General features: G+C 46.1%; 1 protein-coding gene across 29 annotated transcripts in view; it reads left to right on the top strand.

Moving 5' to 3' along the window:
- The window catches only part of CAMK2G (calcium/calmodulin dependent protein kinase II gamma), a 115,166-nt gene that overhangs the window by 52,850 nt on the left and 34,918 nt on the right, over positions 1-27,398 (top strand). For 26 of the 29 annotated variants that reach the window (XR_014587121.1, XR_014587122.1, XR_014587123.1 and 23 more), the window contains exons 3-9: positions 2,110-2,169; positions 16,331-16,385; positions 16,970-17,035; positions 19,903-19,975; positions 23,194-23,296; positions 24,183-24,266; positions 25,112-25,206. Coding sequence is in view for 25 of the 29 variants with exons in the window: in XM_083845179.1 (XP_083701305.1) it covers positions 2,110-2,169; positions 16,331-16,385; positions 16,970-17,035; positions 19,903-19,975; positions 23,194-23,296; positions 24,183-24,266; positions 25,112-25,206 (536 nt within the window). In the remaining 4 variants the exon portion in view is untranslated. The remainder of the gene's footprint in view (positions 1-2,109; positions 2,170-16,330; positions 16,386-16,969; positions 17,036-19,902; positions 19,976-23,193; positions 23,297-24,182; positions 24,267-25,111; positions 25,207-27,398) is intronic. The other 3 variants (XM_083845197.1, XM_083845194.1, XM_083845187.1) reach the window with 1 other exon arrangement.

The raw sequence follows: 27,398 nt of genomic DNA, 5'->3' as shown, positions 1-27,398 counted from the left end.
TCCCATCAGCTGTCCGTCCTGGCTGTCAGGACTCGGTGGCTGAGGAGCACGTGATAACGTCTTACCTCTCCTTCCCCTTTTGCTCAGCTGTTTTTGCTGTCTGCTTCCCCATGTCCTTGTGCTTGGGAACAGATTGCCAGCGAGTGTAACTGTGCACGAAGGCAACGTGATCTAGGTGGGCGAAGGATCCCCTCCTGTAGGGATTCCAAGTAGAGCTGGGAGGGTAAGCGGGGAATTTGCAAGAGCCAGGGGTGCGCGCGGGTTACGAATAGCTCTTCTGCAACCGGGGTCCTGCTCCGAGAGCGTGGCCTGGGTGCAGAGTGCACAGCGCAGCCTGCTACCTTGCAACTGTTTTGCGAAACTTGGGTTGTAAGATGCTGCTAAAAGGGGAGCCAAGGCCCTCCTAGCAATGCAGGCAAGGAAGCGCTGGCTCCCCAGGCCCTGGTGCACTGCATGGATCCTCTCCAGGCTCTCCTGCCGCCTGCTACTTTGCTGGAGTGATTCTGGCATGGAGCTGTAAAATATATGCAACAACAAAAATAATTTCCAGAACTGAGAAGGAAGGAGAGATGAAAGGAGTAATTTACCTTCCCCCCCCTCCCTGAACAGCAGCAGATGAGGATGTAAGCACATCTCAGCCCATATAAAATATTAATTGGGACACTTTCTACAATTCAGCAGTGGGAAAGAAGACAGAAATCCTGCAGTGCCCTGGGCTGCTATTCCCAGCTTGGGAGAGGTATTCTGAGCTGCGATCTGCCTTGGTCTCTCTCTTCTGCTCAGGGGGAAGAGAACAGTTATTCAAAGCTTTTCTGTGCAGAGGGAAGGGAAGACCACACAGAGACCATGGAGCTGTGCAGGCTGTTCTCAGGCAGGGCAGTGCAGTGGGGCCTTGCTGATGTGGGTCTCCAGTGGGGTTCCTGTAAGTCAGAGGATGCTGCGCTTCTACCAGGGATCTGCTGAGCAGCCCAAGCAGCCAAGGCCCTGCTTCCTCCTGAGGAAAAACTTGGGTGGCCCAGGGGATGCAGAGAAGGTCTGTTTTCAACCCTATGTGCTGAAGATCTGCTGGAGGAGAAATATCAAGGTCAGGCAGCTTACTTTGTTGTTCTCTTTATCTGGTTGGGCTAGGAGGGAGGGCAGTCCTCTTTTCTTGCCTCTTTCTACACATCTGCATCCGCAAAGGTTAAGAGTTCAGCAGCTTCTGGGGCTGCCCCAAATATTTCCCTCCCTCAGCTCCTTTCAGCAAAACTGTGCTTTAATGGAGTAAAAATCTCCTGTCTGAGCCTCAGCAGCTAACCAGCCTCTGCTCTTTGGCTGGGATGGGCAGAGTGGCCTTAGCTCCCTCTCTTTTTCTTGCCATCATGCATATTACATTTCTTAGGAGGAGAAACTATTTTCTGCTCTCCTTGATGTGTTTGTCTTTAATCCAGATGACTGTCCTGCTTAAACTGATACTGCCTTTGGGCTGGAACAGGCATGTTTAGCATTTAGGCAGGACTTCTCGCCTGGAGATCTGGAAGTGCTGGGTCAGCATTTCCCCAGTGATGCGGGCCATGGGTGCTGCAGCATGGTTACCTTTACGGCTCGTTGGAGCTGGCAGCAGTCCCTGCTTCATGTGACAGCCGTGCCCAAGCAGTAGCTGTGTATTTCTCCCTCTTGCTCTGCCTTTCTTCCCCACCGTTTCTCTGAGGTGGCAGCAGGTCCTTTTCCATTTCATGTTGGTTAGTTCTTCAGAGACTGTTCTCCTCCAGCTTTGGAGAAGGGGGTAAATCTCTGAAGAGATTTCACTGGGAGCGGCTTTGCGTGTTGGTGTGCCTGATGAAAGAGTGGCATCTTTGTGCTGCTGCTCACTTTGAATCCATGCAGGGATTATCAGTGTAGCACTAACTCTGTACCAGGAGCAGAGGGCCTCTGCAGCCTCGAATGCAGGTGCCTGCACCGCCATTGTCTGCAAGAGGTGTGAGGTTTTGGGAGACGGTTCCAGGAATTCCCAGTCTCACCCAGGCCTCCAGATGTCTGCTGGGTCACGGTGTTCCTTTCTTTGTTGAATATGAATAAGAATCGAGTTCAGAGTTATGGAGCTGAATACCTTGTTTTTTACTCTTTCAGATCACCAGAAACTTGAACGTGAAGCTCGAATCTGCCGACTTCTGAAGCATCCAAATATTGGTAAACTTCTCTGGGTTCAGAGGGTCAGGGTTGAGACAGGAGTAGAGCGTCTCATGGAGCATGCAGTAAGAGAGCAGATGGATTCCAAATGTTCACCAGAGCTTGTCAAATGTACTGTTGGCATCACCTCAGTTTCTCTTTGACAAATTCTACATATGACCCTGTCCTGTTCCCTTAGCATTCAGTCCCAGCAGCACACCCAAGTGTGCTCTGTGTGTGTCTACTTCCCATGCAGAGCTGCTCCTTCTCCATAGGTGATGCATGATGTGGTTAAAAAAAAAAAAACAAAAAAAAAGGGAATAGTTTTATCTTGAAATACAAGAAGGAAAAAATAAGACACATCTTCAAGCCAAAGATACAGTTTTTACTGAACTATAGAGAGAGGGCATGGATTTAATCTTGTTCCAAAGCACTACAGAATATTTTGCCTAAAGTTTTCTTTTAGTGACATTTTACGTTGCTGGAAGTTACCTTGATCAAGATATTTGCACCATTTATCATCCCTTTTTTAGGCTCTGTAATTAAAACCTGTAGGATTGTAGCAAAGGTCTAATTTAACTTAATTTTGGGGGGAAAACATTCAGATATACCAAGTTGTCACCTTCAACCAAACCACTGTTAAATGTTCCTGTGTGGGAAACCTGTAGTGCAGTTGGATGGTCTTCCTTTTGCTTATCTCTGTCACCATAGATAACTTCTTCAGGGCATCTGTGTGTCTCCTCACTTCCAGCTTCCTAATCGTATGCTCCTGTCCTCTAACGACATGGGTGAGGAAAGGTGCTTACAGCATACCACACAGACAAGTATCTTTAGGCTGTTCCATATGTGATGAAGAAGCAATTTCAACTAGGGTAGGACTTCCCAACATGCAAATCACCTTAGCGGCAGCTTTTCAGCAGAAAGCTTGTTGGATCTGTGTGCAGTTGTGGAGGTCTGGCATGAGGAGAGGAGCAGTGAGCACCTTCTACAGTAATTTGCAGTGATGAATATACCAGCCAGTAAACTTATTTCTTGACAGTGTTTAGAATTACTAAAACTCGTGCTACTAGCTAGCTACTGAGCTTCATTTGCCCCATAAGGCTCATTGCCCTTAGTTTAGTAGGTGATGTCACTTTTTATTTTGGCCTGGACTTAACTTTCATCATCTTTCCTTCCATCAGTTCTTACATCTTTTCTTGTCAGGCCTCTCACAGATTAAATGTTGTACCCATGAGAATAACCATTTTTATGAGTAAACCCAACTGGAAACAGAAACATGTCACGTTCCTAGTTAATTCTACAGCTGTTTCTTCATCTACAATGAGTAGTGATGCTTGTCTCCTGCTGTATTGTGGTTTGGAAGAGAGTTTGGGGGAATGTCAGTGGTTCTTGCGTTTTCTGCAGAGCATTTTTTGTCTTCCTAGAAAGAACAGTTTTTATTTTAAGAGAAAAGAGACGAGTCATTTTAAACTCAATGGGTGGTTGCAAATAACAGTAACGGAATTGTGTTTTATGCCTACAACACAGAGTTGAAGCGTGTTGAAAAAGACCTCAGGAAGTTGTATGGTCCATTCAGCAGTTGTGTGAAAAAAATTTATACCTAGCTCATACAGGCATGTTTGCTCTTAAAATTATATAATAATAACACAGCCTCTAGCGGCAATCTCTCAAATATATAATTCTTCTATCAGATGTTAGAAAAAACATACTTTGCTGCTGTCTTAGCTTGTTTCTATTTCTATCCAGTGTGTATGTAGAAAGTAGTTTTTCTTTAGCGTAACTATCTTTTACATATTTGAAGACTGTTATCATGTCTCTCTTTTAGCCTTTTTTCTTCAGACTAAACAAACCCAGTTCTTCCACTCTGCTCTCATACGTCATGTTTTTAGACCTCCAGTTCTGGTCTTTTTTTCCCTCTCTCCTTTGGACTCTGTCCAGAGACTTAATATCTATCTTGAAATGGGATGCCCAAAACTGTACGTGGGAGTCTAAGGCCATGTTAGCAATAGCTATAGGGGAAAAATTGCTTCACCTGTCAGACCAAAGTTATTCTTGTTTTGGCAAGTTTCACAGGTGATGGATGTTTAAGCATATTGTTGATGCACATTTGTTTTCTGACACATTGTTGTCTCTGACTGCTTTCTGCAGAACTTCTGGCAAGCAAATCATTTTTCCATTTTGTACTTTTATAGATGAGGATTCCTATCAAAGTGGGTATTACATTTGTCCTTATTATAATATGAAAATAAAAGAAGTGTTTAAAAAAAAAACAAACAAAACACTGAGTGGGTTCTCCCCACATTTGTCAAGACCATTTTGACTTACTTTCTGATACTAAAATATGCTTGCAACTCCCACAGTAAAATAACTTTTAATAACGATGCTGCCTATTGTGTCATGTAGATGGTTAATGAAGCTGTTGAATACTGTTGGACTCTGGACAAATTTTTCAAGATCTCACTTGATATGTTGTTCCAGTTTGACAGTAACAATTTTGAATGTCTTCTCAGTGACTTGTATCCAGAGCTAGCTTAGATTCACATATACACATTTTTTTCAAAATCACTTGTGGAAATAGCATGTAAGATGCTGTCAGAAGCCTTGTTGAAGTTCAGATAGTACATGCATTGTTGCTTCCATGTTTCTTGGACTTGTTATGCTGTCGTAGAAGGAAATTGTGTTGTTCTGATATAGAGGTAGGTTTTTTCTGTGACTCGTATTGGCAGTTAGTAATCACCTAGTTACTGCAGTTCCCTGTTGTAACATCTTCTGGATGAATACTTGCTGTGTTGCCTTGGTGTGAGCTGTGCTAGCAACACTGCACCAATGCTGAAGAATTACGCAGATTTTGCACTCACTTTAATGGGGAAATAAAGTTTTGTTGTTACCGTTTTTGTTGGAAACTGCATTGCAGCACGTCCTACTGTTCTGCAGTGACTTGAGCCTGTAGTGGGTCCAGGGCAGAGGATTGCAAGTTACAGCCCTGCAAGGTGAGATGCCTTTCCTCCTCATTCTGCCCGCACATGGGATATAAAGCAAACCTGTTGAATTTGTTTCTCACCCATTTGCTGCAAGACAGTTGATTCTGGTGTGGTGATTCTAGGCTGCAGCACACTGACTGTAGCACCCCTACTCTGATAAATTAAAGGTTTATTTGGGCAAAAGTAATAGTGGTATTTCCATTTGTTGTTGCTCTTTGTGAAATGACTGCTCTCCGAGTTATCCTCGCATGCCTTCATCAAACCTCAGCCCTAATTATAGGCTCTTGCTCTGTAATCGGGTGTTTTGCTTGTCTTTTGATGCACATTATGGTGAAGGTAATCACAGTGGAGTAATCCTTCAAAGAGCTTAGTGTTGCAGCATGGTTAGTCCTTGATCCAGCGAGCGTTTCTGTCTCTGGACAGAAGAAAGTTGACCTGAGACCATTCTCTGACTTCCAAAGATGTTTGGGATCCATACTGTGTTCTCACTGGGAGCCATCTATCTGAAAGTGCCATTACAAGTGGTCACATCAGACTTGGTTTCAGTAGAGGAAGGACTTCCCTAACTTTCAACTTGTGTTTTCAATACGCCTGACAGCTTCCTAGAGTATTTAGTGTTCAGGTTCAGAGAAACCATTTGCCAGACACGCTCACCAAATACAGCAAAATTGGACAGATCAGCAGTCTGTTTTAAAGGGAAGATGAATGCACCAGTTACCAAGGATACGGGAGCCTCAGAACGAGGCAGAAAGCAGCACTGAAACCTCTGTGTCCATAAGCAGACAAAATGCTTGTGGAAGTCAGCAGCAAGAGTCGTGACTCCATGGGGAATTCTGCTTCACCATGAGCAACTTGGTGTTTTAGTGGTTCATGTACCTGTACATCTTGCAGGCATTTGACATGGATGTAACTGGGAACATACGGAATTGAAGGGAATGATATGGCACTTTCTGCCCTTGGTCCCCACTTTGCAGGAAAGAAGCAGGTTTCTGTAAGCAGGCTCATAGCTCGGCCCCTTCATTTGCAGGTGTTTTCCCAGTTGTGCCACTGCAGCTTGTGCAAAAGCCAAGATAAAATAAACTTCGCCATTGCTTTCTTCTTGTTGTAGAGCTAAGCTTGCAGTATTTTGAATATCATCTCTTGCTTACTTTTGGTCTTCTGCTTAGTTGTAAACTTTATTTCAATCAGCCTATGTGTTAGATTTAAGTCGTGTAATGCAGCCACTACCTAGGGGTTCTCTGGTGGAGAATTGAGTTTTTTCCCTTGTTACCCATCAAATACCAGAGCAGCTGCAGAGCTGGGAACCCCAGTATCTTCCTGCCCAGATGTGAAGCGTGCAGTGCTCTCCTGTTCTAGGACTCTCAAAGCAATGACAATGCAAAATTTTATGATAAATCTTATTCATAGTTCTGAAAACTCTTCTCTAGCATTCCTGTGTTTGTCCACTGTGTTTTTAGGTGTTCCCCTTCTCCTTTTAAAATCTCTTCATTGTGCTAGTCTAAATATGTTCCTCCTCTTTGGACCTGTCACCAGATGATCTGTCTTCTTTCTTGGATATTTTTAACCCAGTTGCACAGAAGTAGCTCTTGAACATCTTTTGTTCATAGCTCAAACTGAGCACTTCATTATTTTTACCTTCTTCAAGTCAGTTATTGTGTCCCAGCTTATTGCAGCCTTTGCTGTGAGAAACTGCATGCACTTAAGTCTAGAATAACAAAAACATATTCTAAGAGGGGCTGATAGTAGCCAAATGGCAGAGCCAAATTCTGTTTCTGATTTTTGCCTCCATATCCTTTTCTGAATTGCTTCAGAGTTAATTTCTTTGAGGGAATTTATAGCAGTAGTGAAACGCTGTCTCAGCATCTATCAGAATTATTGCTTTTTCAGGTTTTTCCTACTTCGGAGCTTTTCTCTAAAATACACTTGCAGTTGAATTCTTGTAATTTTAACTTCTATCTTCTGGCTTCTTAAATAATGAACTGTGATTTTGGATAATTCCTTATTTAACATAGGGAGAAAATGGCACAGAAATCTTGTGTGGATTAGCAGAATCTATTTTGACCCAGTTCAGTTTTATTTCCTTTAACAAGTGGTCTGTCCTCCTAGTACCTGTGTCTTGTGGGAGTGATTTTAACGGATATTTATTTAAAAAAAAAAAAAAAGCTTCCAGTTTTACAGTCCCTGTGTGCTTAAGTGATGGCTATGATCAAGGTGTAAGTTGCTGTAAGGACCAGGAAAGATTTGGTACTTCTGTCTGCAGCCCCTTGGAGAATCCCCCAACACTCAGAACTAACCCGGGTAGGAAATGGGGTGCATGGCATGCCGAGCAAGCGCCAGCCTCGGTTTTGCTGGCCTGGTGGTGTCAGCCACCACCAAGGTTCCCTCATTCCTCAGTTGCTCATCATGAGAAACTCCTCTTGCTGAGCAGGCCCTCACTTTTCCCCACCTCTTGGTGTTTTCCTATCACCTTTTTTTTAACAAGAGAGTTGAATTGCTTCCTAAGTGAGCAAGAAAAAAACTGTAGGCTGTGGTTTGCTGTAAACAGCAGATTTCCTTGTTTTCATTTGGCTGCAGACATCCAGGCTGCTTTTGCAAGTGGTACAGAAAGGATGCCATGCCCAAAGAGTAGCTGAAATGCCGGGCATTCCCCAGTGGTTTGGCTGCACTTGCTCCCTTGTGGCAGCTCGGTGGTTTCCAGGTGGGATGCTCCCAGACCTGGCCAGCTGTGTCAAACTGCTGCCTGCGATCTCTGTTGCTGGGGGCTGCTTTTCTCAGGTGAAATCCGTGTGGAGAGTGGGAATGGTGGAGGGGAAGAGGCCTTGTGGCAGGAGTTACAGTTTGTGGCTTTCTTAGCTGTTGAGCTAAGGAGCATAGGTCAAGTCAAGGTGTTCTTGGCTTGGCACCTTTATGTTGCTCTCCTTCTGTGAGCTGCAGGTTGCCATTTACTACCCACCTGGCTGCGAGGAGGCTCTGCAAAACTCCAGGCAGTCCAGCTTCTTATTTCTCCTCCTTCCTTCTATTATTTTCACTAGCTATTGCTTATTTACCCTTTTTCTCCTTTCTGTATCATCTGCTTGTAGTTTTTCCTGTAGTTTGTAAGAACCGTTTCTCCATAATCCTGCTCAGTTTGGGGCTGGAGTGACACTTGCGTTTTCTTCCTTGCCGGGGAAGTGTTTATTCTGTATGTCTGTGTGGTCTGTGCTAGTGAGATGTTTGGGTTGCATTATTCATCTCTCTAACTGGGAGATTTAGCTGTACTCGAGCAATTCCTTAATAAAAAAAAAAAAAAAAAATCAAGTCGGATGACAGCCAGACTCATTGGGCTTAAACTCAACAATACTGCAGAAGGCAGAGGAGGAGGATTCTCCTACCATTTTTTCCCCTGGCTGAAACAGCACCAAGGCAAGGGAAGGACTCTCCCTTGGGGCTGCCCCTGCTCGAGCACCAAACAGGTGCTCCCCACAGGCTGGTTTGTCCCTGATGATGGAAATGTGAGTAGCAGAGCTGCAGAGCCTTGTGATGGACCTAAAATTTGTCGTGGTTTGTTTTTTAAAACATTTTATTTATTCTAATGAAGTGGATGTTCTCTGTGTATTTCTTTGAGATACCACTGAAGTTGGCTTGTTGTTGTTACTCGATTTTATTTTAGAAAATGCGCCGATATAGTATTTGTGGTTATCAAAATGCTTTGCTTATCTGGTAGGCAGATAATCGGAAATTAATAACAACAGCTCTGGATGGCCATGATTGCCCTGTTATCGGGAGAGTAGGAAATAGTCCTGCTAACACACTCCTTTGGCTCATGTAATGTTTGAGTAGGGCATAGTGAATGTTACGGATCATGTACTGAACTTCAGCCTCTCAGTACAGGCATTGCAAAATGAAAAAAAAACAAAACATTTAGTTGGCAGTGAAATGTTTAAAGGCGCTTTGAATGTGTTCTGTTTTTCTACTTTTACTTTTTATCTCTGCAGAAGGATGGGTTTCTCAGCAGGAAAGATACTTTTCTCCTTACAGCTTCTGTCCGTGCTGTGGATTGCTGTGCACCCCCAGGAAGGGCACTGTCTCTACCTTATTATTTAGGTTCAGAGTGTTAAAAAGGTTTCAGCGAGAAACCTTTCTTTCAGTGTGAAAGAAAAAAAAAATAGTGCGTGTGGCATTTCATGCTCCCACAGGACTGTTCCTTGTCTTTCCTCGCAGAGTCTTCAGCCGCCTGGTTCTGCCTGAACGGAGCAGTGTTAACAAGCCTTTCTTCTCTTCCATTTCCCAAAGCTTTAAAACTGCAATTGGGGTGAAATGCTGTGGGCCTGGGGAGTTAGCAGCAAGCTGGTATATATCCAGCATCCTCTAACTGCTCTGTGGTAGATTCAGAGGGAGAAAGAAGGAATCCGTGATCCTGAGGGAGTGGTTAACAGCAGCACGCTCCGTCCTGTTAGCTAACTGTCCTGCTGCTGTTAGATACTGCTGCAACAAAGCTGGTCATTAGCTGCTGGAACAGATGATTTCTAGAGGATTATTTGCATTACACAATTTAATGCTCTTTAATAGCAAATTTTTAATTAAAAGGAGAGTCCTTTTGGAAGCAGCCTGAGCAGCTGCAGCTGAATTCCATGTGTTTAATGTAATTAGAGCAACAGCTGGGGTGGGAGCTGAGCACCCAGCTCCCAGGCAGCCACAGGTTGGCGGTGACTCCTCGCGGGATGGCTGTCTGGAGTGATGCGAGCTGTGCGGGAAGTGAACCAGCACGCGGCCAGGCTCGGGGGCGGTGGGGCAGTTCCCAGCCCGGCTCACCGGCTGGTGAGCAGCTGGGGCACTGGGGTGTGGGTGGCAGCCATCTGCGGCTGCTCGCTCATCACTTGTGTTGCCACAGATGGTCGCACTCGGTTTGCAGCCTGCCGGGTCCTGTGGATTTGTATCTGTAGTTGCAGCATCTCCTGGCACAAGGAAGAAGGTGTTTGAAAGAGGGCATCAGGCAGCTTTTAGCCTCCGATTTTTGCTACTGCCATGCTCTGTCTTTTTGAAATATGCCCCTTGTGGTATCTTTCTTCCTCCCTTTCTCTGTGATACAGGCAAATGTCTGGCTGGAAACTGCTGCGAAGTGAAGCTGGGGCTGTTTCTAATGAGTGGCTGACCTTCTAATAGCATCCTTCAGTCCAGAAGATCCCAGAGCACTTTCAAGTTTGCACTACTAAGGCCATGTGAAAGAGTTAGAGCATTGCAATTACCATGGCCCAGGAGACAACCAGAAATCTCTGTTGCCTTGTATTGGCTCTGCTGCAGGTACTGCAACAAAGGCAACTTAGTTTGAGAGCCCCTTAGTTTGCAAGCTGTTAAATAATAACAGCACAGTCTTTGGTGGTGCAGAGGTGGTTGGTCAATAGTGTGCTGTATTTTCTGATAACATCCAAATGCTTTACGCTCTAGGATCACTAGTGAACCTAGATTTAGCTTCAAAAGTCAAGGTGTCCTATCCAGGAGTGTTGTCCTTAAGAACAGGCAAAGACCGTTGGTGTATAGGAGCAAGCGTGTTTCAGCCCACATTACCTTTTCCTAAGCAGAGATGAACAATTGTGAAGAAAACAGGAATCACCCTGTGAAACTATTTTTCTCTTTGTATTTTTGCCTTGTGCTGCAACTTGGGTAACTGCTTTGCTTGCAGAGTTTACTTGCAGCAGGTTGCCAGAAACCACGGTGCCCAAGGAAAGCCAGCCTGCCCCCCACTGCGTCCCTTACTGGAGTCTGAACGTGGCTTATGGGAGAGCGCTCGTCCTGGGGGCTGGGGAGGCAGGCCCGAGCTGGCCTGCTGTTCTGGAGAGGAAAGTAAATGGTGATCATATTCAGCACACCAGGCAGAGCAAAGGGAAGATCTGGGTCACGTGAAGGCTAGCCATAATCTGATTGTGACCCTGATGTTAATTGGCCTTTGAAAAGTGACCCTTTAAAAATAAGATGCCAGTTGCCTTTCAATGTATTCTTATATTCCTGTTGTTTAGGTGAACCTCTGTAAAAACTGAAAGCTGTCTTCTGATTTCTTCATGATTTGCTTCAACTTTTGCATTCGCTGTCTTGCTTTGCGTGACTCAGCAGCGAATTGCGCTGGCTGTTAGGCTGGCACAGTTTGTTTTCAGGGAGCCTTTCCTCCTATCATCAGGTGCTTTGCATCATGCTGGGGCTTCAGGGAGCTGCAGCTGCCTGGACAGGATCACTTAATTCAGGAAGGGACTGCAAAACATGGTATGACTGTTTCTCACTAAAATGCTTTGTTTTCTGTAGCTAATAGTATTGCTTATTGATGTGTTGTTGTTTTTTTTAAGTGTACGTGCATGAGGCTATTGAAGTACTTTAAAGTATCAGCTTGAAGTTTTGTTCTCAAGGCAAGATTTCCAGGGAGACCCTGAAGACGGGGCAGAGAAAAAGTAATATTCACAGCATTCAAGCACTTAGGAAGTGCTTGAACTCCTGGTGCCCAGCTGCTGGGAGGGAGGTTCAGTGAGCGTAGCTTGTTTCCCTGAGCCACTCACTGTGGTATCAGGCTCTTTGAAATGCTCTGGGTTGCATTAGGGCGTCAGACCCACACACAAGGCAGAGAAAATGATTTGCATAGCTTATATTGGGCAGGGTTGAAAATGTGGGTTTCTGAGAAAGGGGATGGCTTGGTTTCCCAGTTTTTCTGTTGTTAGTTACTTTTTCCAAGAAGCCAGCTTTGTGGGTGATACTTTCTGTACTGGTAGTACCAGTTCACGTAGGATGAGAGCTGTAGTTTGCTGGTGTTGAGTCTGGAGAGGAGACAAAATGAAGCTCAAACCAGTCAGCTAGGCGTGTAGTGATGTGTGGCAGCTCTTCAACAGTGCAGCTACAGGTGTGCGTTTAAAGGAGGGGCAGTTTTAGGCAGCATTCTCATTACACAGGTGGAGTACCACTCTGGTACCAGCCTCAGGACTGTATCTGAAGAAAGTTTAGTGTCCTGCTAAAAAACCTTGAGTTGTCAAGATACCGTACTGAAATCTCTGCTTACTCAGAATGTATGTGCTTCTTGGAGATACCATCCAAGTGGTGATTGCTGCTTTCTACTGACTGACAGGCCCTTAGTCCCTGCTGGGATGGTTGCAGAAGATGTTTCTACCTAAGTCTGTAACTGATTCTGCTCCTTTGCTTAGCAGCTGTCCTGGCATTGCTTTCTAGTACTGTGGTTTTTATTTATAATTTCTGAAGTTATGCGTAAGACTTGAGTCTTACAGAGTTAATAATGTGCTTGGGGACTGTACAAGCCCTCTGTGCTTGGTGCAGATAGGGCTTATTTCTGTGCTATAACTAAAACCTTGGGCAAAGTCTTTCACCATATCCTGTAACTGATTTAGAGCCTCGTTGTCTGACTTGCTTCTGTTTTCTTTCTTACCTTCTGCTTGTTTGTGCCTGCTAACCTGCATAGTAAGTGCTCTTTCTTCCACCAGAGACCTTTGACATGGGAACAGTCATAAGGTGACCCCGAGTGTGTGTGGTGTTGGCAGGGGCTGATTTTCTACATCTGTAAGAATTCCTGTGGTAACAGTGTTAGGCTGGGAAGGAAGCAAGGTTTGAATTGCTGTTTCTGGGCAATAGAATCAGCTAATAGAAATAATCTGCTTCATCCTCTGGTGAATAGGGTGAGGTCAGGTTCCTTTGGCAAGTACCGGGCTCCTTTGTAGTTTGGTTGCCTTTTGGGAGCCCCCGTGTTTCTGTTGTGCAACTTCCCTGTTGCTGGGACTCAAGGCTTTATGTGGAGTGTGCATTTGTCAAGCCTGCTGTGCTAGGAATAGACATCCCTGCTCCCTGACGAGAGCGAGAGAAGGGGTCTAGGATATTTCTGAGGAAAAGGATACCTGGGTTAGGTTTTATTTATTTTTGATTAATCATTTTTTCTTATGGATAGTTGGTTTTCATGGCTAGTGTGGAAAGGCACCATGTGCTCTTGATGTGCCCCCACCAGGTATTGCTTTTGTCTCTTCCCATCAGCATTGGTGTGTAGCAGGTGTGGGCTGTGAGTGAAAGTCACAAGAGTTTTAGTATGTTCAGGCTTGTCTTAATCTTTCTCTACTCCCCTCATTGCCACCCCCTTCCACACTTAAAACCTGGTGTTCTGAGCTGCTGTTAATTATTCCTCTGCAGGTTGGTGGTGCCCGCTGCCATCTTTCCTATTGCTCTTCTTGTTTCCATTACTCGCCGAGCTTTGTTACCTCAGCACATTAAATCCTGGCAGATTTTGTTCAGCAGTGCTCAGGGCAGTGGTGAGGAAGCAGCTCCCTAGTTAAGTTAATGGCCGTCTCCTGCCCCCAAGGCCCGCGCTCTTCTTCTGCGGTGCGGCCTTAGGGTGATGTACAGCCTTGGTACTGAGGAGCCAATAAATACAATTCTCTGTCCTCCTATCATGGTTCCACGCCTAACTACACAAACAGCGTCTGACTGACCTTGAAGGTTCTTTCTGCTGCCTCTGCCAGTCTTTGCCAGCTGAGTTGCTACTTCCTTCCTTTTTCAGAATGTGTCTGACAAAATCAGTTTCCTCAGGACAAAGAAATAGCGCCAATCAGCTCGTTTGTGTTTTATTTTCTGATGTAACTTGCTGTCTGCATCTGTGTCAAAGTTGATAGCTCACTATTTCTCCTTCCTACCTGCAGACGTGCTTGCTGCTCCTCGTTCCTGGCCCCTGCTCTCAACCCGCTGGCAGCTGCCCTCCTCCTCTGTCAGGGTTTTGTCTGTGCTGCCTCCCGCAGGACTCGCCGTTTCTGGCAGCACTTTGCTGACCTTTCAGGTGCCAGAGGGAGGAAAACACTTTCTTGCATGCCAAGTATCACCTGATGTGACCTTATTAGCACATTCAGCTTTCCTTGAAGTTTCACCATCTGTTCCGTACTCCCTTTTCATAGTGTTCCTTCACAGACTTTTGACTGTGTCCTGGGCCTTAGCTCTTGCTTATGTGGCTGTCTCATGCATACATATCAAATAGTCTTGTGCATTGCAGTGAAAACCTCATGGCATTGGGGTGAAAACCTACCCTGCGCTGGAAATCCAAGTGCTTGTTTCAGCCACATTCCGTCTTGTTCCCTGTCCTGAATGGCCATCTTTTCTCCTAGGAAGGATCCTACTACTCTGTAGCTTTGTAATGCCGCCTTTGCCAGATTCTGCCAAGTGCTCAGGAGGCGAGTTTGTGTGCAAACACAAAGCTCAGTTGCGAAGAAGTTATTACAAAGTAGACTAAAACTGCTTATATGGTAGAGATGTTTATTTTAGTTATCTGTTTTGCTGAGAATTATTTAAGGAACTTAATTCTTAAAGGTACTGTGTCTCTGTTTTCATGCTGTGGGAGCAGTTGTACCTGAAACACCTGCTGTACTGTTCTCTAACTGTACGTGCTTGTTCGCAGCATTATGCCCCGTGGAATACTCCTCCCAAACCCCTACGGTTAGATGAAAAAGAAATGCTGAGAAGAGGAACTTGGTCAAGGGACCAGTAGAGATTTTGCAGATTAAGGATGGGAAAAACAGGAGCATACAGAAAAGTAGAATAAGGAAAGCAGGACCTTCTTTTAGGGAAGGTACTGGAAGTGGTCTCTGCACTCCTGTGATATGCTCAGTTCATGTGTGTTTGTGTGCATGTGGAAGGATGCCTTTGCAAAGGAGAGTTGCAAAGAGGATTAAAGGAGAGTGCTGAGAACAGTTGCAAAAGCTTTTCCTTATGAGATAGGAGCCTGTGCCAAGTGCTGGTTTGAAATGGTCCCAAGATGGTGCTGGTAGTAGACGTCACAGGCCGTAAGAGGTGCAGGCTGACCTCTTGATGCTGGCAGAGAGATAATCATCGTGTTAGGGAAAGCCAGGACAGGTCACCTGTGTTATATGTGGGAAAGAAGGGAAGACAAGGAAGGGATGCAAGGTACCATCAAAGCGACAGAGCACAATACCCGTCTTTTTCTTGTACAGATGAGAACAGTGATATACTTCTGTCAATAGTCACTTACAGGGTGTTGCAGGGGCTGAGACCCAGCCTAGGCTCAGCTAATTGTGTAAATCGATAGGGAAATCCTGTAAATGGAGTCATGTAAGTAACTCCTGTCCTAGGTGGGGAGTTGTGCTTTAGGGATAGAGTCAAATAGGATTGCTTGCTCGGGAGTCTGATGGGCAGGGCAAACAGTGATGTTTTCCAGCAGGGGAGAAAAAAAAAAGGAGGGGGGGTTAGCAATATGAGATTAAGAGCTCAGTTTTTCCTCTTGGGTTGGAATTAGTACCTGGAATTAGGCTAGAATAAGTCTAAAAACATCAAAGAAAGTGAGGTTTTGATTCAGACAGGAGGAAATGACACTGGAGGAGAAATGCATCTCTGCTGGCTGCATAGGTGCAATTATTATTGTTATCGCCTGCTTGTAACATGAGGGCTCCTGGGCTCTGTCCTCCTTCCGTCACAGTACCCAGGGACAGCAGCGCATCACAGGGGCAGCTCCTTCCTGGTGGTGAAAGGGGCAGGCAAGGGGAAAAGATAGAGGTTAATTTAGGGAATGGGAGCCAGAACTAGGAAGGGACAGGTAAGGAACCTGAGGGGGGTTGACATTTTAAGAAGGGGATTGTGATCAGATATGTCCGTGGTAACAAATGCATCGAAAAAAAACAGAAGGAAGACAGTCTGAATTTTGGGTAAGGGTTTGGAGTGTAAGTCAGAATGAAGTCAGGAAAAGGAAGTAAAGGGAAGGTGCTGGATTCATTGAGCTTTGTGGATGAAAGGCAGAAGGGAGATGGACAGCACTGACATGCAGCTAGGGTTGGAAATGTATTTTGATTCTGCTGGTATCTCTTTGTATTTTTTCTGTTTGGAGATTCTGAAAAGGAGCTGGGGAAATAAGAATGGGTGGGGAGAGACTGCAAAATACGTGCATGGAGGAAAGAGTGGGTAGATGTGAAAGGAGGGCTCTGAAGCGTTCAAATGCCTTTGACCATTCGCTCTTCTGAGTTTGTTTTGACGCTGGGAAGGGGTGGGTGTATGTGAAGGACACCCATCTGTTCCTTTGAGATAACAGAAGGAAATAGGTCACTAAGTGAGCACACAAAGTGAAGGACAGGGAGGATTAATAGGCTGATTGGCTTGAGGGAGAACTTAGTTCTGTGGCTAGGTTTGATTTGTAAAGTGTCATATTCGCTACCTGCTCAGTACATCTCCATTTCTTGGTTGTGTTTTTGCAGTTCGGCTCCATGACAGTATTTCAGAAGAAGGTTTCCATTACCTCGTCTTTGATCTGTAAGTGTCTTTCTTTGGCTTTGATGCTTCATCAACGACACAGACATGCAGATGGTTGACTAAGAGTGGAATAAAAAGCACCTGAATTAATATAATTCTCCTTTTCTCTTCCACAACCTTCACATAACTAGTCCACTTGACAAAAATCCATTTCCTGTGTGACAGGGGAAAAAAAAAGCTCCTGGCAGCAGGTGCAAGTGTGGGATGGCAAAGGGCAGCTATCCTGTGCAGGGTGGCTACTTGTGACCCTGAGGCAGTCTGCAGGGATCAGAGGAGGACTCCTCTGCCCCAGCTTGCTGTTAAGAGCCCTGTAGAAGGGCATGGGCAATTTGGGTGCAGTGCATCCTCAGTGCCCTGTACGCTGCTGGTGCAATGATGGCCTGGGGGTCGCATGGATGTGCCACTGCTGGCTGTGGGGCTCTGCTCTGGTTCCCCAGTGCCACGGGTTGCTGCAGAGGCTGCTCGGGGCTGGCTGCAGCAGGGCTCCTGGGGAAAGGGCACGGGCAGGGAGGCAGCGTACAAACCATGCAGCCTCCTAGCCAGCCACAGCCAGGCTCTGTAACGTCCCTTCTTTTACACTGCAGGGTTACTGGTGGGGAGCTCTTTGAAGATATCGTTGCCAGAGAATACTACAGTGAAGCAGATGCCAGGTAAGACTGTTTCCAGACCCTTCTGTGTGTGTGCCATGTGTGTTGGCAAGCAGGATGAATTTCCTGACTGCTGTTGTGGATTGCTTTGTTCTGAAACTCTTGCTCCCTGTCTGGAAAAAGCAATTCCTCTTTCTGCTCTTAGCATAAACTATTGTCACCGGTCAGCCTGACTCACTGCAGCCTTCGCCCTTGCTGCCTGCAGATGCTGCTGTCTCGGTGTGCTCTTTGCTGGGAGACCTGTTGCTAGCGGCTTTGTCTGCCTCTGACCTTTCTGGTGGCTGGTGACAGTGTGTCCTTAGTGAGCAAATGCAGGGCAGAGCTGTCCTCTGGCTGTGTGAGAGCAGTGGCTGCTTGGCCTCTGCCTTCCCATGGCAGAGCTTCCAGTGATGTGCCACTGCTTTTGGGCACAGCCGTTTAATTTGTCTGTGATGTAATGGTTTATGGGGTGGGAGGGGAAAGAAGGTTTGAAGGCTATGGCTCTGTGAGAGCCCTCTCACGATAAGCTGATTGTTGCAGTAAAAAAAGGCATAATACATGCCTTTCTTTTTCAATATTAAAAAGATTTTAAGCTGTGCCCTTCTTTTTCTGAGTGTTCCCCCTCTCTTCTATGTGTGAGCTTCCTGAAATGGACTGTGCTTGTCCATGTGCTATTAATTCAGTGAGAGACTTGTGCAGCACAGCTGAGGGTGCCCCTGACCCATCTGTCTGTTGGAGCACCTGGAAACAGATCGGGGGTTAGGCAGCTCCTGTTCTGCTCTAGCGGGGCCTGGGAGTGGCCTGCTGCTGCTGTTTCACTTCTGCTTATTCTGTAGCCATGATCTCATCCCCTGCTAACCCTTGCTGTAGTGGGAGTTAAGGGAGCCATGAGAGGATGGGGGTAGTGGGTGTTGCTGCAGGGTGAGTTTGGCAGACAGTACCGTGAAGAAGCTCGCCCTGAAGTGGTTAGCCCGGCAGGTCAGGTAGGAGCCGTGCTGCAGGGAACACAGCACGCCTTTCCTGACTGCAGGGCAGGAGAGAATATGGCCTGATGTGTTCGTGTGGGTGCTCCTGTGCAGTGTGGGGGTTCTTATTTGCTTTCCCTATGGCTGCTTATGGCCTCTTTCTTCTGGGCATTGCACAATGCTTTCAAATGAGGGGTTGTGCCGCGCACACTGCTGTGTGAGCCGTCTGCTGACGGTGAAGGCCCCTGTGCTCGGCTCCAGTGGAGCTTCTGGGAGAGAGGTCTGGAAGCCCTGTAGACATCTTCATTGGGGTGTAGGGGTGTTGTAGGCACAGCATCTGGAATAGATAGACAACCATTCAACCTGTACCACCTTGAAGATGGGAAGTTCTGAGGTTATCATCATCAGCCTTCCCCCTTGCCCCTCTTGCCAGTGCCTGTTCCCTAAAATGGTGAAGAGCTGGCAGAGACTGACACTTCTCAGGAAAATTTTGGCCAGGCTAAGGGAAAAGGAAGACTGTCTGTAGCTCTAAGAGCCTTCCTGGGGGTGCTCAGCCCTCTGACTTCCAGCTGGCCAGGTCTCGCAGTGACCACGAGATGACAGAGTGAAACTCCTCTGTTTCTCTCCCCATGCTGAGCTGAATTCCAGAGCAGGCTGGGAGAGCGAGGGAGCGAGCTCTGTGCCAATCCGCCGTGCTTGGCTCGCCTGGGACACCTCACACTTCTGCCATTTTTGGCCAGAAAATCTCTCTCGCTCATACTCAGCTGTTCTAATTATACATTTTTGTTTTGGGAGCAGGGAGATATGCATGGACTCCGACCCTGAGGGTTGGACTGCCAGCTCTGGAGGGGCGGGGGTAGCAAATACACAGTGCTGCACCTCCTCTCCTCTTTCTCCCCTCACCCTCCTCCCATCTTCTCCAGTAGCCAGTTTCCCTTCCCTGAAATATTTCCAATTGGTTCCCCTGAGTGGAGCAGAATTCGGTGAGGGACTGGTCCTGCAGCGCGGACACGAACCCAGGACAGACCCATCTGAGTTGCCCACGTCTGGGTGCTTACTGCCTAGCCGTGCAAGGTGCCCCAACCCTTGCTCCTTTCCACGTTCACCTAGGAGCTGGGTAAATTTTTAGCAGAATGGATGGTTTCACCCAGAAACTCTCCCAGGGGCGCGTTGTGCTGTTCCAACGCAACAGGTGTAAATTAGCGGGTTGCTTTTGTCCCTGCGGTTACAGCAAAGAGCAGCGGAGACATGAGTTTGCTGTGAGCCAGGGGAGCACCGCGCACTGCACTCAACGGGGGCCGAGTCTGCTTTTCAGATCACTAAGCCCTTAAGTGGGATCTGTACTTAAAAGGCACCCAGCAAGCAGGTGCGTGCACACATTGTGTATGTAAAGTGCTTGAGATGCTGCTCTGAAAGCTTTGCAAGCTGGCAGGCACCCAGGAGTCTTCATCCTGAACTTGCTGGAGAAGGCTGGTGCTTTCCAAAGTTTACTCTGCTTGGCCTGGCCCCGCTGGATGCTCCCTGCAGTGCTTGGGCCATGCTTGCCTGGTCTCAGCTGCTGTTTGCAGATATGCGGGTGCCTCACTGCTCCTCTGTGGGGTGGGCATTAGTGGCTGAAGAAAGAAGCGAGATGCTTACTGTGGTGGGGAGGAAAGAAAAGAGATGACGGGAGGTAGGAGAGAGGCTTGGAGAGGCTCAGTGGTCCTGCTGCAGCTAGGATATTTAGCATCCTGTTGCTGAGTGGAGCAAGGGGTGTCCAGCAGTGACAGTACTGAGCTGTAGCAGCCAGTGGGCATGATGAAGGGGTTCAGCCTGGGGTCTTGAACTCTCCCTGGTACGAATATAAAAGTTAAGGAAACGGTCTGGGATGAGATGCCAAGTTTGTCTGTGCATGTGTAACTCTGTGTCTCTCCCTTTATTTTGCAGCCACTGTATTCATCAGATACTGGAGAGTGTGAATCACATTCACCAGCATGATATCGTGCACAGGGACTTGAAGGTAATATTTTCTCCGTGCCACAGAGGCTGAGGAGATCAGCCAGGGGATCATTGGAAGAGGCAAGACAAGAATAGTGTGTTGCCAACTGGCAGGGCCTTGTCTCTTCTTTTTTTTTTTTAATCCCCCCTCCACTAGAACTGGGCTCAGAAGTTCCTCAAGTACAATTTTCATTCCTTCAGATCTTTCTAGAGGGTGTACTGAATTCCCAAAGAAGTTTTCTGTCTTCATGAACTTTGTCAGCTCTCAGCCTTTCTGAGGCATCTGCAGGACGGGGTAGTTGTCATCTCTGGGAAGCAATAGGCTTTCAGAAAAATTTGGGTAGGATTCATTATAATGAAGGACACTTCCTAGTCGGCTGTTGAAGAGATCTCTGGAGACCTGGGGCACTCTCAGTTCAATCTGCCAGGATGAGTTTGTCTGCACAGAGCATGTATATTTTTATTCTGCACTGTTGCCAAACACATGCCATTGGGCTAGGACAGAGATGCACAACAAGAATTTTTCATGTCATATCTTTCTTCTCTCACCAGTAAAAGCTTTTAATCTAAAACCCAAGCTGCTGGCCAGTTAAAGGCTGTGTGAATCGGCCACTTGCCACATTCTGACACATTTATAGACCCACAGTCCCCACAGTGGAGTTGCTTAAACTCCCTTCCCACACGGTGCCAGCTGTACTGGGAGCTGGGCAGGCTCCAGAACGAGAGCTTTGTGTGGGGAGGTCTGCCTGCCCTGCAGCCCTCTCTGTCCAAAGTGGGAATGGTGATGACCACCGGCGGCCCAGTGAAATTAATGCAGGATGACACCTGCTAGTTGTGTTGGTTTGGGATTGTTACACAGTGTATAACAGAAAAGTATAAAAATATTTGGCCCAGAAGAAGGTGAGCTCAGTGACAGTGTTCTCCCATGGCCTGGTCTGGTGAAAGGTGTCGCTGTCCGTGGCAGAAGGGTTGGAATGAGGTGATCTTTAAGGTCCCTTCCAACCCAAACCATTCCATAGAACTCCCAGCATTTTGATCTAGTAGACAGCGGTAAACCTGTAGCGGTTCTGGCAAACTCCCATGCAACACTGTTGGCTTTTTGATTTGGAGCACTGTGAAAAGGTGAAAGTGATCTACTGCAAAATGGCTGCTGTGAATTATAGCTGACACCTGCTTTTGAGAAAGGCAACCTCCAAGAGGCATTACTGCCCCAAGTTAGGGCCTCTGTGAAAATAGGTAATGTTTTCATTATGGACTGGTAAAAGATTTCCTTTGCATCCTGCTTTGATACACTATCTGTTTTGCTTCCCAGGTTTTGTTTGTGTGAAAGTTGTGAACCTGTTTAAACTTAACAGTTGATAGACACTCCTCACCGTACTTAACATGTTCTTTCTGTTGCTTGCTCCAATTCACAGAAGCTATCCAGGCCCGAGGAGTAGCCATTCCTTTTAGCAATAAATGATCCCATGCTCTTTATTTAATATTCTAGTTCTTTGCCAAAAGCTTGGCCTCTGGGATCAGCATGTAATAACTGCAGAGCTTGCTTCATGTGAAGTTGTCTCTTGCACCTCCCTCTCATAAGCTAGTCTTTTGGCTGTCATGCTCTTAAAGAACTTCAAATATTGAGCTGCCCATGGGGACCATAAAAAATTGGGGAATGCATTCACATCCTTACCAAAAAGTGTGTGAAACATGAGACGATCCATATGTTGGCAAATGTGCATGGATAAGCACCCTTAGCCTAAGGTGTTTGTAGCTGTATTTTAGAAGCAAATAGTGCTTAGCTAGCATAAGCCTGACCTAAACTGCAGTGTTTCAGGCCAAGCCCAGGTGTGATCTTAAGTTGGAAGGGATTTTCAGAATACTTCATTGGCCTTGTGCTTTAGGGACTTGTTTTCGCTGGCAGGTTTTCATCAACATAGTTTGCTTAACCCAATCTCTTCCACTTTCCATATGGTGAAAAGCAAGTGGCATCAAAATCTACTGAGACCCAGTTCCCCTTCCTTCCATGCTGCTTATGGCAAGGACTGTGGTGGGTAAGGCTGTCCTTTCCTTCAGAGCAGAAGCAGTGCACATGCCCAGGACTTTAGGGCAGGTAAATGAGTATAGCCTCTTGTTCCTGTCAGGCAGAACAGGGTGGGAGGGTTGCAGAGAGATGACAATAGTGAGCAGGCTGTGCAAAGAAAGACCTTCACCAAATTTGTAAAACTGACATGGAGTCCTGTTTCTGGATTTCTGGGCTTCCATCTGGCTAGGTTAAAAACTCAAGTTGATAGGAATTGCACAAATGATCGGAAGGGAACAGCATCAGAAATCCCATTTGTCCTTCTTTGTCTACAAGCTGGGTTTCCTGTTGAGCTGTGAGAGCCAACACCTTAAAAGCTTTGGGGTTTCAAAAGATCTGTTTTAACTAGCTGCTCTGGTGCTTCAGGGCAAGCTGCTTACTGTCGCAGTACAATTTTTGGATATGTGGTGAGCCTTCTGCTGAAGTCTTCCACTGAAACTCCACAATTATGATTCAAGTTGGGTCCATGGCAGGGGGATCCATGTCTGTTTCCCATTCCTGGCATATGAGAGAAGTGTCAGGCCACCTATAGTATAGGTGACAGTGGCAAGATAGCATATTTAACACTGCTGTAAATAACGACTTGTAGCATGAAAAAAACAGCTTACAAGAATACTCTGCTGTTTTCCTTTTGCCAGTTTGAAGCTGAGTGTTTTTCTGTAAGTGATGAAAGCTACCGCCTAGCTAGATGATGCCTTTCTACATTACAGCTCTGTATTTGGCAGGCCTTATTAGCATCATATTTACTTTTCCAGTGCCTTGGGGATTTTGTAATATTCATGGGGAGAAACATCACTGTAGATTGTATCTGCTGCATCCCATTCTCTCCTCTCCCTCCTCCCCTCAAATTACTTTCTGCAAGGATGATAACAACAAATTTTGGGTCCTGTGTTGCAGGGACTGTACTGTCAGTGCCCTCTGGTGTCAGCATGTAATGCATGGGCTGGGCTGGGAGAGGCTCTGGCTCCTATAGAGGATTTTTGTTAGACTTGAGTATTTTCTGCAACTCTAGGTCAAGGCCATTTGTTACTGTTGTTCTGCCTTCATCTGAACAGCTTTAGTATGTGCCTTCTATCAGCAGATTGATTTTAATGATGTGAATACAGAGGTAGGAGGCTTTAATGAGGATATCAGTCTTTTGTTCTTACCCCTTTTTTTTCCTTTCTTCTCCCCAGCCTGAGAATTTGCTACTGGCAAGTAAATGTAAAGGTGCTGCTGTCAAACTGGCTGACTTCGGACTGGCTATAGAAGTGCAGGGAGAGCAGCAGGCCTGGTTTGGTAAGAACGTTTGAGGTTTCCCACTTCTACTCACCCCCTTCCTGGAGGCTGGTTGGATCGCACCCTCCCTAAGTGTTTTCTCTTAGCTCCTCCAACACGCTTGCAGATATTTGGCATTGCTACTTTTCCCAGCATTCCAGCCTCTAGGTCCTTGGGCATGAACTTCGGTGCAATACAGGAAAGAATATGATAAAGACAGAAAAAAATGGTCTGTGTATTCCTCCATTTTTCTTGTCAGTGTTCAGTAGATATTAGTGTCAGAGATGAATGCAGTTGCTAAGTTTAGACACTGATCCAAACTTTCCTGCTACTTAGGAGTGTAGAGATCTGGAATTTTGTTTGGTCATTTTACAGAAATGCACTTGAACTGGCTTTCTTAGGCACGTTTGGATCCGGCTGTATCCATGTCTAGGTAAAACACAATTAGAAACAAGACCACCTCAGGCTTAACGTTAGCTCTGAGACTCTGCACTGCTGCAGAGATTCTGGAGAGATGGTGGCTACTCTTGGTCTGCCCGCACCATTTGGGAACGGGATGCGTTCCATCAGTGTTGTAGCGCTTTCACACTCCAAGCCATTAAATGTAACAGTGATACGAAGCATGAGAGAGGTATAGCATACAGGTTTGTGTCCAGCTGGCTGACATGGTTCCTCCTTGTTTTCCATTCTTCCTGCAATACATAGACACTCACCCTCATCTATTTTTCTTTACATTTTTTCCCCTTTTTTGTCCCTTTCTGTTGGTCTACCTAGATGTAGCTTTAGGAAATGTGGGTTAGGGATGGTGGGTTTTAAAATTTGTTGGTTACCATTAGTGGATTTTGTCATATGTCAAGATACCTCTTCTGCTTGAGGGCTGTACTTCATGTCATTCCTTTCCTGGCAGGGTTTGCTGGCACTCCAGGCTACCTCTCCCCTGAAGTCTTAAGAAAAGATCCATATGGAAAACCAGTGGATATATGGGCATGTGGTAAGATTCTGTCAAAACATTTTATGCTTAATTGACACCTTTTCATGTAGAGGAGCAACTCCTTACAGCCTATTGCTGGGAGGGTGTGCAGTGCTGCTTCTTGTTGGGTGGAGAGATGAAGATGCTTGAGAATAAGCACCCTGTGTAGATGGAGTTAATACTGGAGCCTGCACTCATTTGATTCTGGCTCCTAATTCTTTCTTCAGGCCATCCATCAGCTGTGTGAGACTCAAGAGATAGCACTGTTCTGTGCTTTGCAGAGTCAGTTGTTTAGGCCACTGCAGCAATTTCCTATTACACTAACTGTGTAGAAAATGAAATAGTGAAAAGAGCTGTAAACGTATCTGAGACTGATAAGTTTAGAGAGATGTGATATCAGTGTTGCCTGACATGGAATAAACGGTTCTCTGCAGGCTGGGAGTGTTAGTTTTGTCAATGACATTTGTCCCAAGACCATGCACAGCAAGTGTCTAAAAACTGATTCCTTCCTAAAAAGTCCCTTGCTGCACAGCAACCCCAGGGGATGTGCCTTCATTTATCCTGAGAGCAGCTGGGAGCTGTGGCTCACCAGCCGTGGTAGCAGGGGAGGAGGGTAGAAGTACACGATGTACCTTGTTCTAGCTCCTGGCAGCTGGGGTTAAGAACTAAACACGTAGTGCCGGGATGAGGTTCAGCAGAGGAGAGCTTTGTACTGTCTTTTAGTACCTCGGAAAACTAAATATGATGGCAAAAAATGCTACAGAGCAGTGATTGCCTTGGGGACTGTCAAGAGGGAAGGTAGATGGGCTGAAGGTGTAATTGGCATATTAGCCTAACCATAGTGTATCTGTGTCTCTCCCTCGCAGGAGTGATTCTGTACATATTACTAGTGGGGTACCCTCCCTTTTGGGATGAAGATCAGCACAAACTCTATCAGCAGATCAAAGCCGGAGCCTATGACGTAAGGGCACTTTCTTGCTGAGTACCTGCATGGGTGTAGAAGCCATCCAAAACATGGCCTTGTCTTGGCGTCCAGCAGCAGGCCCCAAGCTGCTGTGCAAAATGATGTTTGGCGTGTTCACACACCTCGTCTTCACTGCCTGGAATATGGTCCCGTTTGGGACTACTGAAAGGGTCTGTGGACAGCGTCGCAGTGGGCACTGAGACGTTGTTCGTTAGGGAAATGCAGAGCTTGAAATGCAGATGGTGGGCAATGGTGTCTTCTACTGTGTTTAGCCACAGTAACATAGCCATATGCTAACACTTTAAGGGAAACAGAGGGAAGGTGGAACAAAAAATGCTCTTTATCAAGGCCTGATTAAAATTGTAAGGAACTGTTCTGAAGAACTTATTCCAGCAGTGGGAAGTGTGGAACCCAGTGAGGTGGCTTTGCATGGTGGGAGCCTTTGGGAGGGATGGCTGTGGTGGGGTCAGTGTGGTGGGTTGGAGGCTCTGGTCAAAAGCCAAGTATTTCCTGAAACAACTTCCTGAAACCATTCTCAGAGAATGGCAAGACTGAGGTGACTGAATGAGGGGAGTAGCAAGGAGATGGGTACTAGGGAGCAAAGGTTATGCGCAATATGGTCTAGGTACAACAGTTTGAAAGTCTGCTGTGAGTTCTTCTGAGTGAAGAGAGGCTTGGGAGGGAAAAAGGAATTCCTGGAAATCTTAGCTTACAGCCTGTAGATGTGAGTGTTAAGCGGAAGTTGGGGAGTTCATTTTGTGGGCTGCCTTGGGGTTTGTGGGGAGAAGGGGCTGAGGTTCTGCTGGACCTTGACTACCTCCCAGCTTCTTTGCCTGAGACCATGAGAATGGCTGTACTGGTGAGAACAAAGGTCTGCCTGACCCCGTGTCCTGGCTCAGTGTCTTCCTGAGTGAAAGGAAAGTGATGTCTTTGTATTTGATAGCCTTAAATAAACTTGTGTTCTTCTCTTGCCTTCCTGCCCCTCTCGTTCCTGTGTTCTTTCTGTGTTGCTTGTTCTTGTTTGAAGTGTTTTTGCACTAATGATATTGATGGGGATTTTCAAAGCACTTCAGGGGTTAAATAGCCATTTTTTTTTCTGTAAGCCATGAGGAGTGAAGTGCTGGATCCCTGTGCTTCCAATACTTCATCTACCTTTTGGATTCTTGCCTATAATGAATAAACTACAGTAGGTTCTTCCCCTGTTTGCGTGTCAGAAAACAGCTCAAGTTTTACTGGTGCCCGTGCCCCTGGTGTCCTTACCCCAGCACTGGACTCTTCTGTTGTTGTCTCTTGCCCATAGAGGAAGTGACAATTGTATATTGGACCTTGTGCTGTAGGATAGGGATTTTTCAAGGCATTGCTATGAATATTTCCAAGTTAGTGTGTGTGCGGGAAAGTATTGTGGCTGAAAGCTCAGTATTGTCATTTCTCAGTAGCCCCCTTCAGTGTTTGCAGAACAAATTGTATAATGCTTTGCTGCTGTCTGAGAACGCAGGAGTGAGATGACTGAACATGATGGCTGTATTTTCATGACCCAATGGAATGAAGTATAAAATACAGGAGAAAGATGGGATAAACTCTTTCTAAATGTTGTAATACTATAAGGAAGCACTCTCAAGGTAGATCAGTCTTCTCCCCTCGTAAAGACGGGACTATTAACCCAACAGCAGATTTTTCTTTGTGGTCTTAAGTTCACCTGTGATTGTGTAGTTGGTTCATAGCAGCAAGACACGCTACATTTAGTATTGGCATGCTGCTATCTGTACCACATGCAAGCATCTGGAGGATGGCATAAGTATCTCATCATTACTGGAATTACAGGAGAGAGCAGTTAACCCCTTGTGGATGATGAGCAGCTGAAATACTTGAGATTCTTTTCTTTGTTTCCATGCTTCTGTGCTCTCCTCCCCCATTGCATCTCTCTTGCTCCCCAAATAATGTTTTCTGGTATAGTAGATGCTTGCAAACAAATTGCTGGTGCATTGCTGCACCTAGGTGACTGGTATTGTTCCAGTATGTTGTGTTTTGTGGCAGGGGAGGCATACCTGATGGGAGTCCTGTGTCAGTGGTTATTGCTTTTCACAAGGTTTTGCTGTTGTGTTTATGATTTTGCATATGCTGTTATAGCTTCTGAGCACGATGGAGGAAAAGCAAGGTGGGGTATAAAAGGTAGTACTTGTGTTTATGTC

Source organism: Anser anser (genome assembly GCF_964211835.1).
Source record: "Anser anser genome assembly, chromosome: 7".
Classification (NCBI taxonomy): domain Eukaryota; kingdom Metazoa; phylum Chordata; class Aves; order Anseriformes; family Anatidae; genus Anser; species Anser anser.
This window is presented reverse-complemented; position numbering and strand designations above follow the sequence as displayed.